Source organism: Carlito syrichta, unplaced genomic scaffold (genome assembly GCF_000164805.1).
Source record: "Carlito syrichta isolate Samal-C Ts95f unplaced genomic scaffold, Tarsius_syrichta-2.0.1 Scaffold314724, whole genome shotgun sequence".
NCBI lineage: Eukaryota > Metazoa > Chordata > Mammalia > Primates > Tarsiidae > Carlito > Carlito syrichta.
In genome coordinates, this window is record NW_007258820.1 from 33474 (window position 1) to 37997 (window position 4524).

The window sequence follows — 4524 nt, forward strand, 5'->3', positions numbered from 1 at the left end:
TTTTTTATTTATGTAGAGATGAAGTCTCACCAAGTTGCCCAGGCTGGTCTTGAACCTGTGAGCTCAGGCAATCTTCTCACCTCAGCCTCCCAAAGTGCTGGGATTATAGACATGAGCCACCGCGCCCAGTTTAATTTGGAAATCTTTACTGTAAATTCTTTTCTGCAACCCAAAGTTAGTTATATTTCTTATGAACTTTTTTTCTGGAATACTTCAAAAACTATAGTATTCAGTTCCATTTTTTTGATTTTATGTGAAGTCTTTGTTTGAATTAGTATAGAGTATACAAAGGTATTATTTCCTTGCAAGGGACAAATCAAGCAGTCATAATCACTTTGACATATAGAACAATTAAGAGAAATCATCATTTTAGGGGACTTTTTTTATTCTAATACTAAACCAGTGGAGTTAGATTTATGCAGCAACCTCCAGTGGGCTATTTTACTCTGGGTGAGTTTTTAGTTTTCAGTTACTCTGGGTGGGGTTTCAGTTTTCAGTTTGTTGATACCCAGTAAACGGTGAGTTGTCTGTTAAATGTCACTAGTACTTCTAATTATTTTTAGAAGTCATGAGCTGTAACTGACAAGTCAGACTACAGAGATAACTTAGAACAACTCTGCTTAGTATAAACAACTCTCCTGTTACTCTGCTTTTAATGAGTGTTTTACTAGACTTGAAGATTGGTTCAATTATAAATAAGAGAGCGATCAGAAAATGTCAGGATACCTGACCTAGTTTCAAAGTATCTTACCGAACTGAACTTGCCCGTTTACAAATACTATGAAAATGTTTATCAATTTTGCTCATTAATTTATTTATGCTAATTTGTTGATTTATTAAAACTGTTTGCTCTTTATGTTACTATTTTTTTTATTGAAAAGTCAGTAGAGAGTAAAGATGCTTACTTCTTAATAAGATGGCTTTTAAAGATTTTTGGTTTTGTTTTATTTGAGTGGGAGTCTCATTCCATCGCTCAGGCTGGTGTGCAGTGGCATGCTCATGGCCACCCCAGCATCAACCTGCTGGGCTCAGGCCATCCTTCTACCTCAGCCTTCCAAGTAGCCAGAACTTAAAGCACACGCTACCATACCTGGCTAATTTTTTTTTATTTTTATTTTTTATTTATTTATTTTTATTTTTATTTTTTTGAGTTGGAGTCTCACTCTGTCACCCAGACTGGAGTGCAGTGGCCACTCCTGGCCACCGCAGCCTCGGCCTGCTGGGCTCCGGCGATCCTTCCGCCTCAGCCTTCCGAGTAGCCGGAATTACAGGCATGCGCCACCACACCCGGCTGATTTTTTTAGTTATTGTAGAGATGAGGTCTCACTGCCCAGGCGGGTCTCGAACCCGCGGGCTCAGGCAATTCACTCACCTCAGCCTCCCAAAGGTGTGGGATTACAGGCTGAGCCACCGAGCCCAGCACCTGGCTAGTTTTTTATTTATTGTAGAGATGAGGTCTCGCCAAGTTGCCTGGGCTGGTCTCAAACTCACGGGCTCAGGCAATCCTCTCCCCTCGGCCTCCCAAAGTGCTGAGATTACAGGCTGAGCCACCAAGCACGGCCCGGCTAACTTTTTTGATTTATTGTAGAAATGAGGTCTCGTCAAGTTGCCCAGGCTGTTCTGGAACCTGTGAGCTCAGGAAATCCCCTCACCTCTGCCTCCCAAAGTGCTGGGATTACAGGCTTGAGCCACTGCACCTGGCCCCAAAGTTTTTTAAAATCAATATATTTTGGGCAACCTCCTCAGGTCCCCTCCTGCTCTGGGAGCTCTTCTGTCCTCTCAATAAATCCTGCTTTTCCATCTTCTGGCTGTCTGTGTGCCTCATTCCTTTAAAATAAAATAAAATAAAAATAAATTAATTAATATATTTCATATTTAGGAATTAGAGTACTGTATAGTGCCAACAAGGTACTTGGGGGTTAGAAAAGAAGAGGCATGTTATAATTTGGGGTATTATTTAATTAAGTTACAGTTGTCAGGGTAAGCATATCTTGGGAAAGACAAAGAGTTCCCATCATCCATTCCCACTATCCATCTCACCCAGAGCTTTTAAACTGCTAGAAGAAAAGGGGCCTATAGCCGGGCACGGTGGTTCACACCTATAATCCCAGCACTTTGGGAGGCTGAGGTGAGGATTGCCTGAGCCCACCTGACTCGAGTCAGCCTGGGCACCTTGGCAAGAGCTTATCTCTACAATAAATTAAAAATTAACCAGGCATGATAGCATGTGCCTGTAGTTCCAGCTACTTGGAAGGCTGAAGTGGAAGGCTCACCTGAGCCCAGCAGGCCGAGGCTGTGGTGACCATGAGTGTGCCACTGCACTCCTGCCTGGGTGACGAAATGAGACTCCAACACAAAAGAAAAGAAAATAAAAGGGGCCTACAGAAGGGGGTGGGCAGACTAAATAGATCTTGCATATTTCTCCTTTGCCTCTCATTTAAATGGTGACTAAAAGTCACTGCCCCATAATTTTGTCTTATGTTTCATGCAGTGAAGTGCTTAATAAAATGTTAATCTTGATTTGGCTTTTTTCCCCCTAGAAGAGCTATGAATATGTAGCTATCTTAATCTAGGTGATATCTTTGGCAAATAAAGTACCTCAAAACTGACTGTTGAGGGGCTTGAAATGACTTGTAGTATCAGCAGGCTTGTGTTTTATAAGCTGTCTCCATTCATCAAGACAGTTGTCAGCCAAAAGCCTCAGCTTATGTTGTATTCTACCTGGCAAGTCCAAAGACCCTACTTGGAAATTATTTCTCCCTTTTCTTCCTCTTCCAAAAATCGCTAAAGCCTTTTGAACCAGTTTACAAAAATAGGAACACTTATCTTGCTGATCTTTCCCTCTTCTAATTCTTCATAAACGAGAAGAAAAAAGTACATGGCAATACTGAAATTTAATCACTAGTCAAAAAATCTGACAATCTTCACAAAGACATTAAGTACTTTTTTCTATTTTTATGTAATTTTATCTGAAAAACAGTAAAAACACTATAAGCATTTAAGCAGTTTCTTTATTCCCAAATATGAAACAATCTCTATGGGAATATGGGTAGAGCTAAAGTGACTGATTGAGAAAAGATTAGCTGGTATTTCCTCTAAATTAGTCTATAGCAAATGTATTCTTGATTTTGTTTTCAGATATAATTTGACCTTTAAGTACCTTCAAGTTTATTTGCTTTTTAGTAGAAATGTTTGATATACTGTTTCCAAAATTTCATGTATTGTTCTTAAATTGTCTTAAGGTCAGTTCAAGGTGTCAGTAATGTTACACTGTCCCAGAGCCTGCAGGCATTCTCACAGTGACTCTTGGGGCCATTTTTAGTTTTTCCACCTCTATGTGTAGACACTGCCTGGAATAGTGTCCTGGAATAAGTGTCAGAAATAGCTTCTTTCCATGTTGGCATTCTCACTGCCATGAAGAGCAGTACTCATACTGGGAAATGGAGATCGTGAAAGATTCAGAAAAAGCAGTTATCAAATTGGTCCTGAGTCACACGATTAGACTTCCTGAAAGATTCAGTGTCACTCTGATCATCTCCTCCGGAGTGTGGGTATTGAACTAAAACAGTGCTTTAAAAAGAATGCTCAGTTCCATGGAGCAATCTGTGTTATTTTAAAAACTGAGGATCTGTTTGCTAAATTAGTGAATATTGGGGGCAAGTTGAAGTTTTGTATTTCCTAACATCTTTTATTTGTGCCTAGATGATGGACCATCTGGACTCTGCAACAAATGAAGAAAACCCTGTGATTGCTGGTGAACAGATTGATCAGCAATGATATTATGTGGACCTGCAATAATGTCATTGATTTTCTACAAATAGAGTTTAACTTTTTAAATCAAATTTTGAATTGACAATCTGAAAGAATCTTAAATAATAGCTTGCAAATATATATTTTTATGAGTTGGTACTGACAATTATGTCATAAATAATTAAATTGCATTTGCTTTTAATTATGTTAAAGGTGTGCCTTCACATTAAATAAAAGCATATGGTCTGTAGTTTCCAAGATGTATTATATACAGTATATTTTTCTTAAAAAAAAAAAAAAAACCTCGACCCAAGCCTGTAGTTTTTTTTTTTTTACTGAAATCTGTTTATTTCAACTCTAATGATAGCTAAAAGAATAACTGTCAAAGTAAGTTTTTGAACAGATTTTACTGTTAGAGAATTATGCAAATTTTATCTGCCCTATAGAAATAGCTGTTTTAAGATCATGTAAGGCCAGGCGTGGTGGCTCACACCTGTAATCTCAGCACTTTGGGAAGTGGGTACCAGAGCATTGCCTGAGTCCAGGAATTCAGGACCAGTCTGGGCAACTTGGTGAGACTTCATCTCTACAATAAATTAAGAAATTAGCCAGGTATGATGGCACACGCCTGTAGTTCTGGTTACTTGGGAGACTGAGGCAGAAGGGTCACTTGAGCCCAGTGGGCCAAGGCTGCAGTGGCCGTGAGTATGCCATTTCACTCCAACCTGGGCGACAGAGTGAGACTCCTACTCAAAGATTTTTTTTTTTTTTTTG

At 39.3% G+C, this 4524-nt stretch overlaps 1 protein-coding gene across 2 annotated transcripts in view; it reads left to right on the forward strand.

The window, feature by feature from the left end:
* The window catches only part of LOC103274324 (signal peptide peptidase-like 2A), a 34445-nt gene extending 30435 nt beyond the window's left edge, over positions 1-4010 (forward strand). For both annotated transcript variants that reach the window (XM_008071776.2, XM_008071777.2), the window contains one exon: positions 3703-4010. In XM_008071776.2, coding sequence (XP_008069967.2) covers positions 3703-3777 — 75 coding nt within the window. In that variant the 3' untranslated portion in view covers positions 3778-4010. The remainder of the gene's footprint in view (positions 1-3702) is intronic.
* Positions 4011-4524: the final 514 nt, after the last annotated feature.